Source organism: Cyphomyrmex costatus, unplaced genomic scaffold (assembly GCF_001594065.2).
Source record: "Cyphomyrmex costatus isolate MS0001 unplaced genomic scaffold, Ccosl1.0 scaffold123, whole genome shotgun sequence".
Classification (NCBI taxonomy): domain Eukaryota; kingdom Metazoa; phylum Arthropoda; class Insecta; order Hymenoptera; family Formicidae; genus Cyphomyrmex; species Cyphomyrmex costatus.
Window position 1 is genome coordinate 984,160 of NW_017275207.1, and position 18,013 is coordinate 1,002,172.

At 30.8% G+C, this 18,013-nt stretch overlaps 2 protein-coding genes across 2 annotated transcripts; one reads left to right on the forward strand and one right to left on the reverse strand.

Annotated features, from left to right (window-relative positions):
- Positions 1-877: 877 nt before the first annotated feature.
- On the reverse strand, positions 878-2,078 carry LOC108781887 (homocysteine S-methyltransferase). The gene has a single exon (XM_018550004.1). It carries the CDS (start codon positions 1,863-1,865, stop codon positions 912-914), a length of 954 nt encoding a protein of 317 aa, XP_018405506.1. The 5' UTR covers positions 1,866-2,078; the 3' UTR covers positions 878-911.
- Positions 2,079-6,646: 4,568 nt separating this feature from the next.
- Positions 6,647-17,523, forward strand: LOC108782145 (organic cation transporter protein). Its single transcript, XM_018550328.1, has 11 exons — positions 6,647-6,725; positions 10,718-10,791; positions 11,609-11,756; positions 11,855-12,074; positions 12,182-12,288; positions 13,621-13,775; positions 14,320-14,509; positions 14,854-14,986; positions 15,199-15,511; positions 16,616-16,800; positions 17,226-17,523. The coding sequence occupies exons 2-11, from the start codon at positions 10,734-10,736 to the stop codon at positions 17,424-17,426; spliced, it is 1,710 nt and encodes a 569-aa protein (XP_018405830.1). The 5' UTR covers positions 6,647-6,725; positions 10,718-10,733; the 3' UTR covers positions 17,427-17,523.
- The last annotated feature ends 490 nt before the right edge of the window (positions 17,524-18,013 follow it).

Below are 18,013 nucleotides of genomic sequence, written 5' to 3' on the forward strand. Positions count from 1 at the left end.
GATCGTCACACAGGAGGGATAAGCATAGTTTTTGACCATTTTACAAATATTTTAAAACGATCCTATCATTTTGTTTATCCAAATTGTCTTTATTTACAAATGCCACGTAAGAAAAATAAACATGTTATTTCTGGCTTCTGACGTCACGATTCAATATGGCTGTGGTAACTACTAAGGAGCTTTAACTTCACAAATAGGTCTGCTTTTTATTGCTACACTTTTTAAACTGTTGCACGTGATACAATAAATTGAAACAAACGTATATTTATTTCACTTCAATTTATTGCACCGTATGCACCCGTTCGGAGAGTGCAGCAATAAAAAACCGATCTAATGTGTCTTTCCTCATAATTTTTTTTTAATTTGTACATTTTGATTTGATCTTTAATTATTCTTTTCATCTACTTTTTTAAATCTTTAATTTGTTAAGATCATTTAATTAAAGATTTAATTTAAATCTTTAATTTAATGATCTTGTCTTTAAAATTATGTTTTTCTTCATTTTTTAATTAATACATCGTAATATATCATATAGATATACAAATTTATGATATTGATGTAAATATTAATTTCGAAGAAAAATTCAAAATTGTTAAAATATAATTAATCCCTTCCTTTCTAATGGAAATCATTTCCTTCTCAGTACTTGGATTTTAAAATTTTTATTAAAATATAAATTTGATATACTATTATAATATTTCTCATGATTTGAAAAGAAGAAAGCTTAAACTCTTGTACAATAAAAAAAATTGTTAACAATGGATGTGTATATAATGTTTAACTTATATTTTTTCATTATATATAATAAAAATTTTCAAAATATGAGACAAATTATACTTATACAAAACATACAGTGTTGAAAAATATAACGCTTTATGTATTATAAAAGTGGTGTGAGATAGATCATTAAATTAATGTTTAAGCCGCTGATCCACTTTAGCTCTTATAAGTTTAACATCTGTAGCGCATGTCCTGCAACATCCACCGATGTAGCGAACGCCAAGGTTCAGCCATTCATCAATGAAATCGTGCAAAGTGGGAGCATCTCCTTCCTTTTTCCATCCTTCGGATTCTGTATATTTTTCTCCGCTGTTAGGGTATACCACCAATGGTATAAAATTATCTGACTTGTCTCTATTGATGCCTTTGAACAGAGAGGTAACATATTTTGGAGCGATACAATTACTGCCGATAGCTAATATTTGTCCGGGTGCCGCACTTCTGTAACATCTCACAGCTGTTTCTTGAAAGTTGCTGCCGTCCGCCAAGCTCTTTCCATCTTTACAATAGAAGGACAGCCATGCACGTGCATCCGGATATTCTTTGAGTAGATCGATTATAGCTTCTGCCTCGCGAGCGCATGGTATCGTTTCCATCGCTAACATATCCACACCCTTTTCCAATAACGCTCGTACGCGAGGTCTATGCCAATCCATTAAAAATTCTCGTGATACACTTGTACAATACGAACCATTATACTCTGAACCATCATGCAAAGAAGCGCCGTAAGGCCCGCAAGATCCAGCGATCAGTGGTTTTCGGTTCGCCACGTTTTTGTTATTCTCTATTTCTTTAGTATATATCTTTACAGCTTCTTTAGCGTAATCAACGGCTTTACAAATGATCTCGAGACTCTCTTCCTTGGTAATGCCTAGATATTTTACAAAACCGTCAATCGTCGCTTGATACGTGACCGTTCGTATGATATCCGATCCGGCACGCAAGAAATCCAAGTGAGTAGCCAAGATGGCATCCGGTTTCGTTACGAGGTAACGTGCGGCCCATAGAGGATCACCGTCAGCTTCTCCACCTGCATTGGTGAACAGTTGAGTGGCCCCACCTTCTAGCACTTTTATCTCCGACATAGTCTTTTCTTCTTTTCTAATTTTACAAATTTAATTTCGTGTGTTAAGATATCGTACGATTACACGAAAATTTGACTGCGACGAATACAATTGTTACCGTGTAAATCTACGAATATATTTTGATTACGTGTCGTGCTTCACAATTGTTCACAGTACTACAAGCAGTTGATTCAATGCGCGAGTTTTATATGCGTTGAAACAAAATGTCTGGGATGACGAGGCGTTTTCGATGTAACAGCAGATAATGCAAAATTATAATAGATAAACGCCCCTTTTTATCTGAACTTCTTACAACTTCTTTCTATCGAGGAAAAATGAAAGAAAGAGAAAAAAATAAATAATGTATGATATTGATTAATGAAATTATAAATTCTAGTAAATTCATTCACTTCTGTAACTTTCACCTCGTTTCAATATGATCCATTTGACTCTCGTAGTCTCCGTGACGGACCCAATACATAAGATCAGCTTCTTAATTGGATGAAAGGGATATTTAATTGTTATTTGTGATAAAATTATTTTTAACTCGTATAGAATATAAAGTTGGAAATGTATATTTGTGTATATGTGCTTTGTAACATGTAATTGTAATGTCGTAAGTATCCGCAATGTACTGATAATGATATCGAGTTCGTGAGTTCACTAATAATAAATCCAAAAAGAATTGTACGGATCAATCCTCTCTTGTAGGAGGTCAGCGTGTTATCTATCTCTATCAGGTTGATGTAACAAAACTTTTATATTAACTATTTTATATTAACAAGCGTTATAAGGCTGCAGCACACACTTTTACATGATGCATAAGAGAATCAACCAATCAAAATGCTTCTCTTCCGTGAAGTGGGAGGAAAAGAAGAATTATGATTTGTTGATTCTCTCGCATTATGTGTGCTGCGGCCTTCACCCGTTTCATAAAACGTCATTGAACAATAGGTATATATTATTATGCAGTATTATCGCAGCCGCTCAGTGAATGTTCGCTACTCGGTAGTCGATAATTAACAATAAGTATACGATCTATATATTGATGTATGTGCATATATTGGATACAAGCGTTCTCTAACCCGATTACAGTAAATGCTCATTATACCTATTTGAAAGAACAGTTTCATGTCAGTCATTTCTGCTTATCTTTATTAAATTTAAATTTATTTACGCGAAATTCTACAATTTCTATGTTAAAATATATATATGTATATCTGTATATACATATATACAAACTTCGAAAAAATATACATTAAATAATTATTATGCATATAATTTTCTAAGAATTATTGTTACGGAACGTTGTGTTTTAAGAATTGTTCTCCGATTTTTGGGTCAATGCATTTAAGCAATTTATCCTGGGATTGGAGGTCAGAATGTGCGATTAAGAATGTTCAGTAGGAAGGATAGGATAATTTTTAGGAAGGGTGACCTTGAACCCGCGGTGCCAAAGAGTTCGCGAAGTTCGTAGGCGAGTCTGCGTGGATCGCCTTTCTGGATGTTTTTATAATTGGGAAAGGTGAAATCAATTTCTAATGGTTCGAGGATATATTCGCGTTCGCGGGATGGATCTAGTGGCTTATTTTGATTTAAAATAGACGCGTTAGTTTTTCGAAATAAGGAAAAGGATCGTGATTTTTATTAAAGACTGTTTTGATCTGGAACCTTAATCTCTTCTCCTTTTGTCTTCGTCCACCTTTTGAAGGCATGGAAGCAACGCGAAAGAATTGTCAATTTTCGAGGAAAATGTCTAAGATGGGGGCCATACCATTGGCAGCGACAGTCACAACACAGTCCTCTAAATATAATTCGTGAATGCTCCGAGAAAATGCTTAGGACGGGGCCCACACCATTGGCAGCGACAGTCTTAGCAACCCCTCGGATATTCGTATATATTACTAAACGAGACGCAGAGTTGAGATTTCGGTTTCGGCTGACTAACTTTTATATTCCGTTTATTAGACAAAAAGGAAAAATAAATGACACAAAAAGGAAAAAACCTACGTCTAAATGCGAAGCGCGAGGATAGTTCCAACTAGAGAATGATGGTTTTTACTAAAAAGAAAAAAACTACAATGTTATATTATGCGTTATTATATAATAATAGTATTATGTGCGTTATATTATTTTATAAAAGGGATTCTTACGCATTCCTTAGGATGACGCATAAAAGTATACGAACGTGGCGTATCTCTTAGCTAAATATTCCTTTCAGGTTTAGGGAATATGACGTTTCGAAATAAAGGTATAAGATATCGAAACAAAAATGGAATGCTAGATAAAAGTAACATACGTTTGTGAATGGGAGAAGGAAATCTACTGGGATGTAACAATAATTACACTCGTTACATGTGTGTGTGCATAATTATGAACGTATTTTATGTATAGTTTTGTATAATTACACTCGTTACATAACTGCTTATCTATAATGATGTATGAAACATTTTTTATCAGGCTGTTAGCTAATGTGTGTACTGTTAATTTCATCTTAAAATTATTTTATTTTATTAACATTTTTATATGAAAGTTATTCTTAAGTTTATATTGAGCAAAAAATGAAATATAATCTTTATATAAGCATAAAAAAAAATTATTAAATTGCTTGTCAAATGATATTACTACTCTTCTCTAGTTCTGTTTATAAAAGCGTTTCAAGACTAAAAAGATTTCGGCGCATAATTTATGGAATCAAATATGTATATAAATTCACATAGAAATATTTAAGCACTAAGATTCGTTTTAATTAAATACAAGATTTTTCTTTTTTTTTTTTAATAAAAATACGAATCGAATATAAAGGAATATATTATGTAAATGTTTTATGCTGGAATATATGTAAATATTTTTTAACATGTAAATGTAACATAAATGAAAAGAAATGATAATTATTATATCATAGTATTATAATATTAGGTCTACAACTTAATTTTTAGCTTTTTTACTTAGTTTCAATGTAAAATTATAAAAGAATGAATATTAACTTTACCAAGTAATCCCTTTCATTTTCCACACATTTTTGCCATCTTTCAGGTAACTGTCGGATTTCGCTTCGGAAAAAGATGATTGTTTTGAATTGATTAATTTTATGATGAAAAAAATTGAAATTGCCGTCATGAAATCTTTGGAACCACTTTTTAGCAAATTATTTCCGCGGCATTTTCGTCAGCTGAAAAAGAGGCAGTATCTGAAATGCTGCTTTTCAAACAACATTTTTCGCTCTTTAAAGTGTTCTAAAAATTAAAAAAAAAAACGACAAATATCATCTGAATTTAGGTTTAGGATCCAATAAATTTTATCTATAATACTTTAAAATAAAAAAAAATTTAAGTCAATCCATCGAGTAGTTCTTGAGATATCGTGGAGACCAGTTTGAAAAATATGATTTTTCAGAAAACGCGTTTGATTTGGTTAATGATTTTTTCGAGTTATTAGCAAAATAATGTACCTTATAGCTAATCAGCAATTCCAGGGCTATACATCAATCCTTCGTCGACTTCATACTGCTCCATTTCAGCGATTTGGGCGGCTTTCTTCGATAAATAATGCATGCTACAACCGCACATATTAGTGTATAGAGACGCATGCTTTCCGTTATTTCAATGCCATAGCGCATCTAGCAATATCTGGTGGTGCTTTTTTATGCAATCGTTATCGGCCAAACCGCTTTGGGAACATATTCTACACATCGTAAGCTATCGAAAAATGCAAAAAAAAATCGATTTTTTGGTCGAGTTTCATGAGAACCTCCCTTAAGGATGACGCTTCAAAACAATTGTATAAGAAAAAAATTCAAATTTGAATATATGGTGTAGTCAATTGAATATAGGAACGGAAAATTAAGATCCAATATAACATGTTATTCTTGAGTGGGAAATGATATCTTACATATACGTTATAGATAACACTTAAGCATTAACTGTCACTTTTGATTATGTAAGTTTAACGTAACAGTTACATAACTGTGTTTGCTGGGAAATATACATGTCTGTTTATATTAATCATATATATTATTTACCTTTAATAGTATATTAGAGATAAATAATCAATGTTTCTAAATGCGAATATTATAACATTGTTTCTATGTTACAATAACAATACTCTTATAAAAAAATATATATCTAACTATAGGCTTTGGCAATCCGAAATAATAATCAAATTGAATGTTAGCTCCCAAATAAACCTCCAACTTGGGGGTTTACACTTATACTTAACTTGATGAGTGTTATTTTGGACCTTCATTATTCAATCAAATGTACTTTCTTCTAAGACTATTGCAATAAGATTTGCAACGTTTTTGCTCTATCTTCTAATAAAATATTTTTGCAAAGTTTCTACAATCCTTCTGTATTGCATGAGTTTAGCCACCCCCACTCGCCCAAACAGCGCGTGACTAACATCGCGGAATGTATAATCTTTAACGAGATAGTACTCCCACGTAGCACACTAGCGCTTAAAAAGCGCTAAAAAAAACGCGTATGCAGTCGCATTACTTTAGCAACTTTTTAGAGCTTTAAAAGCGCATTAGCGCTTTAAAAGCGTTCTCAAAATCCACTATGAAAAGCGCATTATTAGCGCATATAATCAGCGCAAAATAAATACAGTTTTATAACACATTTATTGCACTTTTCATGTGCAGTAAAAGAAGAGTGAGCGCTTTTAAAGCGCTTTTTACTATAGAACTTATAATACTGGAATAGGAATGCTAGTGTAGAACTGTGAGCAACATTTCTAAAATCTTAATCAAGACTTGAAATTAGCCGCATGCAATAAAAGTGCATAATTAACAGCACTTTTGGGAGGTGCAATCTGAACAGCGCTTCGAAAGCGCTTTACACGCGCTGGTGTGCTACGTGGGCTTGTTGCTTTTGTGTACAAGTAAGTGCGCGCGTGAGGTTTTAGCGGGTGTTCGGCGTCAATGGTGGTTTACTGTTAAATTTAAATCAAATTCTAGTTATTTTTATAAGTCACCACTGCTCCTACTCAATATATATGTCGCTAATTTATCTTAAACAATAAAATTAAACAATTTAATTCAAGAAAATGTATTACATTCGACTTAAATTTGATTTATTATCTACTAACAATAAGTAGATGAGTTAATATGGATGCTGTTTGCTTTGATTGAAATTAATTATACAAACTATTGATTTACATTTTGACACATGGAAGTTAAAAATAATAAAATGCTATTTAACTCAAAGAATTTAGTTATCGTTGCTTTGTTTTTTTGATATCTAGTAATATAGTGGAGATATTTATTATTTCATTTATCATCAATTGTTCGTGTATGTTTTGTAAAAAGGAAAAAAATATCATAATAATAATAGCTCGTGTCGCACATGGAGGCGGATTTCATGATGTTTAAAAATGTATGCATTACATTTAAAAACAATACCAAATATATAAAATTTTCATAGATTGTTCTATTATTACATCTGAAAAACATCTGTGAAAAATTTGTGCACAATTTTCTTATTTAAAGAAAGGTTATTTAATTTTTTAATTGATTTTTGAAAAGTTACTTATTCTTTTGTTTGCTTGATTCTTATGTCAAATTATGTTTTGTAATATTTAGTTGCAAATTTTATAGGAAAGTAACATGAAGAATTAAATTAAATCTTATACACATGTATTGATCAAACAATTATAAATATTTGTGCAAAAATTTATTTTAATTTACTTACTCGTTTAAAAGTTATTGATCTAAAAAAAAAAAATACGGTCACTTTTTGCTGCATAAAAAAACATATAAAGCCATTACTTTATTATTTATTGTTTTGTTTCTGTAATTTCAAAACGTACTCACGGGCTAATATCAGAATTTTTTAATGATATTGATTGATAGTAGCTTATTTTGACTGATATGTATATAGCCAAAGCAATATTTTTAATAATAAAACACCTATATTCTTGTTGGATGTCGGCTTTATAAGCGCTCTATTTCAAGGTAAGTAACACGTAAGTATACACATAGCCGAGCAAAAATATATGTGTATAGAAAACTCTCGTTCTCAAATCGCAATAAAAACGACGACCGTAAACTATGCCTTCGTAAAAAATCCTTTTCCCAAAGACGAGTGCACACAATACGTAAGAAAAGAAAAAAATATATAAATACAATGTGATATAACAATCTATCGATAGTTAACGCCATTATCAGCTACAATTACACAAAATTGTATATTGCACTGGACATTTTGAGAATGTCCAATTTAAATTGTATTCTGGGAGATATCTTCTGGATAAAGGTTATTTAGAGGTGAAGAAATTGAGCATAAAACATTATATTGTACATCACTGAAATATTGTGTTACAATATTTTTAAGATAGATATACTATTACTGTAATGTCGCAACAGTTTCGTAACAAAAATTTGCAACGTTTTTGCGATGTTGCAATATTTTTACAATGCTTCTACAATCTTTCAGTAGTGTATGAAAACGGATAAAAATCATACTTAATCAAATGGCATTTAGAAAACAGTAATATCTCAAAGTAAGATGCTAAAATAATTTTCAATCTTTCTATATTTCTTGACTCTTTGGCATATAAATAAAATTAAAGATGTATGTGTGTGCTACAGATACAAACCAAACTTAAGATTCCTGTTACTTCAGCCATATTGAATCGTGATGTTATAAGCAAGAAATGACACGTTGGTTTTCTTGCAAACTATTTGTAAATAAAGAAAATTTGGATGAAACGAAATAATGGGATTGCTTTAAAGTACATATAAAAATGGGCTGAAACTATATCGCTTATCTACCCTTGAGAGTCAATAATTAGTCGAAAAAGGCTCCTAAAGTAAAAATAGGTTACACATGTGTATTGAGTAAAAATTGGTAAATGCACTTTGCGTGTCTCTTACGACTATTTATTGACTGTTAGGGGAGGGCAGTGAGAAAAACCATCAAAATTCGATGTCAATTTGATGTTGATTCGATGTCAAATTGATGGTCATTTCTCACTGGAAAGGATAGCCTCGACTCATTTTTACAAGTACTTTAAAACGATTTTATCATTTTATTTCATTCAAATTCTCTTTATTTACAAATGGCATGTAAGAAAAATCAATATGACGCTAATTATAACACATTTCTCGCTTATGACGTCACGATTCAATATGAGTGAGTACTCACATTAGCCATATTGAATCGTGACATCGCAAATAATTAAAAGGATAATTTTTGCATTGTTTTAGAAAAAAATCAAGCTTGCAGAAATGTAAATGAATTATTATTCATATATGTATAATTATATTTAATTATATGTTATATTAAATTATATATAATTATATATGTATTTATGAACAGTTTTTTTATTTATCATTTCTTCAAATTTTATTTTTTCTAAAAGAAACAATGCGAAAATTATCCTTGTAATTATTTTTTATATTTTTTCATTATTTTCATTAACATTATTTTTATTAGGGTGAACAGTAATTATACAGATGATAAACAGATGTACCGATGTACGGATATGTATGGACATATTTATATATATTTATAAATATTTATACATGTTTACGTATGTTTACATATATTTATATAGTCTTAATTCGTGAAAAATTGTTTAACGGTTAATCAGCAAACAAAATGTTTTTAAAAAAAAATTAAAAAACTTTTTTAAGATTTTTAGAAACTTTAAAAATGATGAATTACCTTTTATTATTAAAAAAATGAGTCACCTTTTATTATTAAAAAATGTTTATTTTAATGTTTACAAAAATATTTTAAAAATAATGCATTTGAGGCTTTTAAGGGTATTATCTTAAAATATACCAGAAAGTTTGCGAGTTATCGCCATGTTGCCGTTCATTTTTAAAGACTTTTGTTAAGGGCTTTTTATTTTAAAGCGATTTTTAAATGCTTTAAAAATGAATGGCAACATAGCAGTAACTCACAAATTTTTTAGTATAATATTTGAAAAATGTATTTAAAGTGCTTTTAAGATCACTTTTTGTAATATTGTTTAATGATTGAGTGTAACATTAGTAGTTGTGATAAAAATTTCACCTCATAATGACATTGCAAATGAAAATAATAATGTGATATTACTGCAATGACTTTTTAACGGTTTTGTTTTAACGTTAGAAAAATATTGTTTAATATTAATATGTTAATATTAATATGTTTAACATTTAAAAGAGAGAAAACGTTTTTTGACATTTAAAAAAAGCATTTATTCCAACATTTATTTAAAAAAACGTTTATTTAAAATTAAAAAAATGATTATTTTATATTCAAAATATTTTTTTAATATTTAAGAAATGTTTATTTGTTATATTTAAAAAATATTTATATATAAGATAAAAATATATCGAACTATGTAGTTAGCAATTAGATCTGCTAATTGGATAGTGATGTCCTATCTGTAACAAAATTGATATTTGTTATCATGCTGATGTGAGTTTTTATTACGATATTATACTAAAACTTTTATACTGTGCGACATATATGATAGATGTCGAACGCAGTTTTACACTTTCCCTCTTCTGGTTTCCCTCTTATAAGTATTCCTCTTTAAGTCGCGAACTTTTAGCATCTACAGCATTATCGTTATATGGATATGTCGTTTTATACCGAGATAATTCCAATTGTTTAACGAAGAAGTTCTCTCTCTCTCTCTCTCTCTCTCCCCATCCCACCTTTTTTTCCTCTCTTTCACTTTTTATTAAGAAAAGCTTTCTGTAACTTTGCGTGGCAACTGATTCCATTTTTTTATAAAGTCCGACAATACTAATATTATTATTCATTCGCAACATTCCTAGGAAACTTAAAACATAAAGGGCCACATTGTTCATTTGATCGGTTGTCGCAATGGCAATTTTTGACAAGTAATAGTAGAAATTGCGAATATGATTACAGCTTACAAGACGATATCATGCGGCTGTGTTGCTTAAGAATGAACGAGGCCGATCCGCGGTCGAGACTGGAAAATGGTATGAATGATATTCACACACTGACGTAACCGTAAAATAGAAATGCAAAAGCGATATTATATATGTGTATATTATATCTAATATTCAAATATAATAACATAATATCATTAGATTAAACATTTGTATATTATATATTAAAAAATTACCATAGTTTTACATATCCAGAATACATATCCAGAGTACATATCCAGAATACAAGGATCAATTTTAACACAACTACACAGTTGAAAAAAATATGTTAAATTTAACATATCACATGTCCCAAACGGTTCACTCAAATTTTTGTGTTAATTTAACATAATACGAGTATGTTGAATGGTAACACGGATACTATATTTATATTTTAACAATGGAATGTAATCTTGAATAAAACTTGAAGAGAATTATGTGTACAATCAACATAATTATTATGACAAAATTAATATATAACAAATATTCTCTAAAAAACGATTCATCTAACAGCATTGCTCAGTCTTGTTGAGTAAAATCAACACCCTTATTCTGTAAATTTTTTAATCGTTTCAATAAATTTACACTTTATATTTATTATATTTATTTAACATAAGAGACATATGTTAAATTTACATCTAAACATCTACTTTACTTAACACAAAAACTTTAACCAGCAGATTTTTCCACAAAAATACACAAATTTTTCAACTGTGTATGTATTATTTTTTAATATATAAATCGATATATCATATCTGATTGGTTTGATATATTAAAATAATATTATATTTAAGTAACATATTTTATGATTTCTTTTCATCAAAAAGTATAGATCTTATATCAGAATCTTATTTATTCATTTTTATAGGAACTACAAATAGTCGATCAGTAGAGAAGGATATAGAAAAATTTGGACTTTATCAGGTGGTGATATTCGCATTTATTGGCATAACATTGATGCTAACGGCAGCATTTGCGTTTTCTTACATGTTTATTGCGAGCGAAGTTAAATACAGGTACAAGCATCAAACCTATTTGAGACAATGTCAAACTTTTATTTATAAGAAAGAATTAAAGAAGAAAAAAGTCATCTACATTTAAATTTTAAATGTAGATGTTTAGTGCCGGAATGCGAGCATCCAGAAAACACGACATTCGAACCGTCGTGGCTGAACGCTTCCGCGCCGAAAATCAATGGAGTCATTTCTCGTTGTACGCGCTTCGTGGTACAAAATGATCATCAGGACACATGCACAGAAGCATCATTTACCAACGTCACTCGCGATTGTGATTCTTGGATTTACGTTCCGAATGAATACACGATACTCAACGAGGTAATATGGCGCAATAATTAACGTGTATTTTTAAAGTTTTTTTAAACTTACTCCGAGATTTAACGGCAGATTGATTTCTTTCTTTTTCTTCGCTTATTTCAACGTAGTGGGATTTTACCTGCAATGATAATCAATGGAAACTCACATTAGTGGGCACGATACAGAGTATTGGTCAAATCGCCGGCTTGACTTTCGCTGGATATATATCTGACAGGTGAGAAAACGAAATAATATCCCCGGTGTTTTAATTAATGATGAATTTTGTGTAAAATATTCCTCTACATTTGTCATAGATAGCGATTCTGTCGAGTTTTCAGTTTATTCATACCTTTACGGTAGCAGAAGAAGAATATAACTGCATAAAAAATATAGTGTTGGGAAAACCTATGACAGAAAAAAAACCTTGAAAAGAATTTTAAAATTTATTATTTTAAAAAATCTTAATTTCATTTAAGTACACTTTTCCAAGAATAATTTTAAATTTTATTATATTATATGACTAATTTATATAGTAATATAATATTATCACATATATTTTATAGAATAAAATTTAGCATTATACAATTTACGTTAAATTAATTGTCATATAACAATGTAATATGTAAATGATGACGTGCATGCGTGATAAATTGATGCTATACATATTTTTTCTCTCTTGATATTATAATAACTTTAACAAATTTAAAAATTTCGTTATTTTTACGTCTTTTTCTTTGAAAACTAGATACGTTAATTATAGATAATCAACTGTATTGCAAAATATTAATTTTGTTATACATTCCTTCACGGCGATAAGTCGCGATTGGTTGCGAGAACTTTTAATTTAGTTAAAAGGACAAGTTTTATTGTTGCGAAATAGTATAAATGATCTGTAACAATATTTCTGCAGTTTGTCGATTTCACGGATTCTCGATAAGAAAACGTAGCACGTATTTCATGTCGAGGGGGTAATCACTATCTGAAATATTGTCTCACAGATTACATGATTTCATTTAATTTTATATAATTTTATTTGATGATAAATAATTTTTCCTTACTATATATGCGGTCATTTGGTAAAATAAACGATTTTATCTAATATTACACAATTATTTCTTGTAATTGTCGGATTATATATCGAAATTTTATATAAATTTTATAATGATTTCAGGGACTCCGTCCCACGATTACATTAAATGATTACCTCCTCGTTTCACGTGGTACGACGAGGAATTTCGCATGCGGGATGAGAGAAATGCGCTTTACCGGGACAACGAAAAATGTACATAAAGATTTCTAAATATTATTAGACTGATATCAATTTGTTGCCCTGTTTGATACAACAGTGTCCCGGTTGTCATTTCTATGCTCACCTACTCACACCATATATATAATCGTACATACTTATATACTTACAGACAGTATGCATACATACGCAAGGTAGGCATAGACAAGAATTTCCGGCATCACATTTGTCTCTTTCTATCATATACAAAATAATCAAAATAAGCTATTTATATAAGTCTGTGGATGCACATCTGTGTGGGTCCATATTCACAATTTCCAGATATGGGAGACGAGTCGTTTTGACGATGGCAACGTCTCTGTGTGGAGTTAGTGGCTTGATATATTCCTTCTCCGTGAATTATTACATGTTTCTCACCTTTCAATTCATTAATGCCTTCATAGCGGCTGGAATCTACAGCGCAGGATTCATTTTGGGTGCGTTAGTAACGGTACAATAAATATGTTTGAGGAGAATACAAAATAAATGCGACCTATAAACACAATTATGTTGTTCCCGCTCTATTTACAAGTGTTCACAAATGATGCAGAACAAATTCTTGATGCAATGCTTTTTACTCGCGTTTGGATGCAATTACGTAAAATATACAGACATTTTTTCGAGTTGTTTATTCTGAATTTATTAAATATCTTAAGAAATGTAACATCTTAGATCCTTTATTATTAATCTTTTTATTATATTTGTATACACACACATATTTATATACATATGTTTCTATATCGTAAAAATTTTGTTAATAGCATATCATGTAGAGATCGTTTAATACAGATAAAAGTTATTGCCATTTTCTTCTTTATATTTCACATTCTCCTAGCTTAGAATCACAGATCGAAATCTCTGCATGCATTTCACAATATTAATTCTATGTTTTTTTTGCAATAATATTAATTCTATGTTTCTCTCCAATATAACTTATATGTGATTCTGTTTGATAATAATTTACATACTTTTCGCTCTCAGGAATGGAGATGATGGGAACGAAAAGTAGAGTTTTTGGAAGCACTATTATCAGCTCCATGTACGCCATGGGTGAGATTTTATTAGGACTTTTCGCCAGTTGGCTCAGATCTTGGCGAATGCTTATTAGAGTAGTGTACGGTCCAGCACTGCTAGCTATCTTCCTGCCTTTAGTCATTCCAGAATCAGTCAGGTAATTCTTTTCAACCTTAATGAATACTATCGGGATCGATTAGCAAGATTTTAAATTGGCTAATGTTATCTATAATTTATTACGTTTATTGAATTATAGATTATATTTATTGAATTATATGATATGTATAATCGATTCTCTGGATATTTATTCCAAATTCAGTTGATAGTAATGTAATTAATTGCATTAGAAGTTTTAGAGATTTGCTAGAATTGTTTATAATATTATCTTAATTTTGACTTTTTATACTGAACTATTAGACGGAATTTATTAAAGAATTTTTACATGCGATAGAATTCTTTTAGCTACGAAATGAGTACATAACAGATAATGCAATTTTGAAGGTGGTTACTGTCAAAGAATAAACACAAGGAAGTACATAAAATATATCATAAAATGGCTCGGATGAACGGTCTGCAAGTAACGGACGAAGCGATCAATACGTTCAAAGAGCTAAGTATAGCTAAGGTTAAAACGGTACGTCTTTGTTTTTCTTGCAAATCCACGTATTTAATTATAGTATTAAATATGTCTTATTTTCAAATTGGCTACTGTTATCTAAAATACAACTATTGTTCGTAACTTTCAATACAGTCAGCAATTTTTGTATTATTCCATAAACGTGTTAATATAAAGTAGTGAATTAGATATGATCTTTGTAACTATATGAGATTGATACAATTTTTCAGAAAAGCGAGCTGGTTGCATCGGACAAGAGGAAACCGATTGTGCAAGTTTTATATAGCTCAGTGATACTCATTCGATTACTAATCTGCTCGTTCTGCTGGTTTACGAACGGATTCGTTTATTACGGACTGTCGTTGAATTCCGTGTCGTTAGCCGGGGATAAGTATATCAATTTCATACTAATCGCGGTAGTTGAGATACCAGCATATTACCTCAGCTGTATACTGAACAATTACATTGGCCGTAAGCCAACGCTTTCCAGTGCATTCCTGCTAAGTGGAGCGTTCTGTCTTGCATCTTTATTTATACCAAAAGGTAAAGAGATAAAAAAAATTTCTCAGATGTATAGCTACTCGGTTTTGTGGATCGCTTGCAAAAACGGTTAAATCAAATTTACTAGAGTAATTTTTACAAGGAGAGAAATTTGAAAGTATTTCTTGAAACAAATGTGCACTTTGCTATGTTATGTCTTATTGATAAGAGACGAAAGGTGTGCGCGCGCATCTGAAGCTGTTATTTAAACTATGAAGTTTTGTTTCCTCTTTCTTTTTTTCCACGAACCTACAATTTCTATATTTGCATGTGTCCTCGTTAAAATCGTGAAATAATAGAAACACGCAAAAATATAAATTGCAAATGTGTGATACGTCGCGTTGCATGTTACTCAAGTAATATTCGATTGTTACAACAAGGTCGAGATAATAGCACGTTTTATTAGGTGTACAAAAAGGTTCTGAGCCTTTTTTTTGTAAAATTCAATCTTTATTCGTATGTAATCGTACGGAAATGGCTTGCTGCGTAACGACAAGCTGTTCTGCAAGCTCCTTTTCAGTTTGCGCAGAGTTTATATCCAGCAGTGCTTGCAATTCGTCCGTTTCAATCTTTTCAGGGCGTCCAGCACGCGATTCATCTTTAAGACTGAAATCTCCTTGGCGGAACTTTTGATACCATCTTTTACATGTAGCATGACTTACAGCATTCTCTCCATATGCAGCACACAAATCATATTGCAGTGGCTTCAGCAGCATTTTTCTTCACATGAAACGCGTTATGTGCATCAAACGCCAAACCGTATGGCATTTTAGAAGGCCAAATGTTAACGCTTTAAAACCGCAAAAGGGCGGGAAGATATATAAAATTTGAATTGTTATTTCGGTTGTATGAAATCTAAAGCTCAGAACTTTTTTGTACACCTAATAATTGATTTTAATTGAATGTGAGACTTGACGAATGACGAATTTTGTGTCAATTATGACTGCGAATTGCATAAGTTACTTTGGTACATGTGAATACGGATCCGAGAGCAAAAGTGTCTGATGCTACGTTTCGGCGTCGTTCGGTGTTGCTCACGTAATTATATCGATTATAATGGATTATCACGGTACACAATCCCGATGATTTATCGCCGTTCTGTTTCAGGAACCTGGAATTACGGGTTTTTACTTTTGTACATGGGTGGGAAGTTGTGTATCGCTATGTCGTTCGCGACTATATACCTCTTCACAGCAGAGTTGTTTCCGACGACGGTCAGGAATTCTCTGCTCGGAATTTGCGACATGATGAGCCGCATTGGGTCAAGCTTATCGCCGCAAATACCTCTTCTGGTAAGTGAAAAGATACGCTTTGTAATAAATAGATGTTTTCTTAATTTGCATTTCTTGAATTGTACTTCGATAATACTACGGCGCCGCAAAGGTGTGTATAAAAATAAGGTATAAAATATATGTATAACACTTAGTATTTATCATATTTAGTATTTGCAATTTCATTAATTAATATAATAAAAGTAAACATAATTTCTGAAATATATATAATATACATATACATATTTTTGTTTTTATAAATTTGATAAATAATAATAATAAATGTAATATGATTCACACATATAATTGGAGTAGTATGTTATAATACTTTATTTCCAGCAAAAAATATTCTGCAACACATTTTCAGTCACTGTTTAAAAATTTATTACACAAAATACTCTGTTTTAAATATTTCGTTAATTACACATGTCCACATTTATTTTCAGGCACGATTAATGCCTTCACTGCCATTAATCCTGTTCGGGTCCATGAGCATAATCGCGGGCGTTTTGTCTTTGGTACTCCCAGAAACTTTAGGAATGAAACTTCCGGACACTGTACAGGAGGCAGAGGAGATCAGCAAGTCAAATAGGACTCGTAAAATTTCAGATCTTAACACGTTGCCACACCAAACGATTATTCACTAAGGCGCTTTTATGTAGATGCTTAGCATCTCGCTGTTCATTTCCTATTGTTTTAGGTACATCTCTCCTCTCTCTACTACATTTTATACAGATGCTAATTACCTCTCCACAAGATGCCAGCATGTGGATAAAATCATCTTATATTTGCGTGATAATATAATATTATATGAAATATTAATTCTATTTGTTTATGTATTCATAATATCAATCAATCACAAAATTGTGATCATGATACTAATATGTATCGCTGTAAAATTATAGCTACTCGCATATAAAGAAAATTTCGAAGTATAATAACGTTCATCGGATTAATATAATACACAGAGGAGAAATTGAAACGTTTTTTAAGACTGCGTTCGAGAAATGCGCTATTGTACCATTCTATTTTTATCATTTATTAGATGTAAAACAAGAACACAATGATGCAATCCTCATAGCATACTTTTCAAACGCAGTTTGAAGTAATGAATTTGATTCCAGGTAAGTATCTGATGCGTAAAAACTTACATTAATTGTTTAATGTGGTGAGATAAACGATAAGCTGTTGGGCTCTAAAACGTATTAAGTTTCTCTTTTTTTTCTTTAACTTT

What these genes read in the sequence shown, in the direction of transcription:
- LOC108781887 (XM_018550004.1), bottom strand. Translation starts at nt 1,865, where the DNA reads ATGTCGGAGATAAAAGTGCTAGAAGGTGGGGCCACTCAACTGTTCACC.
- LOC108782145 (XM_018550328.1), top strand. Translation starts at nt 10,734, where the DNA reads ATGCGGCTGTGTTGCTTAAGAATGAACGAGGCCGATCCGCGGTCGAGA. An exon ending in GCGGTCGAGACTGGAAAATG is followed by an intron (nt 10,792 to 11,608) that starts GTATGAATGATA and finishes TCATTTTTATAG; the next exon opens with GAACTACAAATAGTCGATCA. An exon ending in GCTGGATATATATCTGACAG is followed by an intron (nt 12,289 to 13,620) that starts GTGAGAAAACGA and finishes CACAATTTCCAG; the next exon opens with ATATGGGAGACGAGTCGTTT.